The 1,001-nt window shown below is 69.2% G+C and overlaps 1 protein-coding gene across 1 annotated transcript in view; it reads left to right on the plus strand.

The window, feature by feature from the left end:
- Positions 1-989, plus strand: part of RABL6 (RAB, member RAS oncogene family-like 6) — a 13,129-nt gene extending 12,140 nt beyond the window's left edge. The window contains exons 10-11 of the mRNA XM_015572328.1: positions 6-177; positions 411-989. Of these exons, the coding sequence (XP_015427814.1) occupies positions 6-177; positions 411-626 (388 nt within the window). The 3' untranslated portion in view covers positions 627-989. The remainder of the gene's footprint in view (positions 1-5; positions 178-410) is intronic.
- Positions 990-1,001: the final 12 nt, after the last annotated feature.

Raw genomic sequence — 1,001 nt, forward strand, 5'->3', positions numbered from 1 at the left:
CCCAGGGAGGCCCCGAGGCCGCACAAGCGCCCAGAGCCCTCGCGGGGGCCCAGCGGGACGGACCACCTGGCAGCCTCGTCAGAGAGCGACCCCGAGGGGCCCATCGCTGCCCAGATGCTGTCCTTTGTCATGGATGACCCCGACTTTGAGAGCGACTCGGACACACTACGGAGAGCGGTGAGGGCCGAGGGCACCTGGGGACGGAACGGCAGAGGGCACGGCTCCCGCGTGCTGAGCAGCAGCACCGTGATGCCAGAGCACAGAGGGGAGGGGCTGCAGCATCCTGGCCGCCACCCTCAGGCACTGCTGTCCCTTCCCCTGGGTCAGGTGTGGGCCCTCGAGGAGCCTTGCCACCTGCCCAGGAAAAGGTAGGGCCTAACGGCCGGGGGCCCACCTGCCTGCTCCTCCAGGACGAGTTCCCGGTGCGGGAGGATCTCTCCGACGGGACGGACGAGGACACGGGCCCTGCCCAGGCGCCCCCGCCCCCCAGGCCCCCGGCTCCCGCCTTCCGAGTGAAGGACGACTTGGATCTCTTCGGCCTGGGGCTGGAGGAGCCCGGCCAGAAGGCCAGCAGCAGTGACGGTAGCTGGGCGGGGCCTCCCTGGGTGCCAGCCGGCCCGTTCTGATCCCTGCCTGCCTGTCCCTTACCCAGGGGTTCCCTGCTCTGCGGGCTGGCAACTGGCTGTGGGTTCCAAGAAGCCTCGGTCCTGCTGGGTCCTGCCTGGTCCTGATGACCTCCCAGACCCCAGCCAGGAGCAGGCCCGGGGGCGTCTGAGTGTCACACAGGAGGCCTTTAGTGGTGCTGCTGTGAGCTGCCCAACACCCTCACATGCGAGTGCAGCCCCCCGGGCAGCAGACATGGTCTGGCCTGTCCCCGCCCTCCATCCTGCGCTGTCTGCGCCCAGCCCTGGTGCAGTGTCATCTGGGACCCGTCCCAGAAAGGAGAGGAAGGGGCCTCCAGGCTTGTCCTGGATGCAGTGTGGCTGTTCCCGAGGGACCAG

The sequence above is a fragment of the Myotis davidii genome, unplaced genomic scaffold, assembly GCF_000327345.1.
Source record: "Myotis davidii unplaced genomic scaffold, ASM32734v1 scaffold609, whole genome shotgun sequence".
Lineage (NCBI taxonomy): Eukaryota > Metazoa > Chordata > Mammalia > Chiroptera > Vespertilionidae > Myotis > Myotis davidii.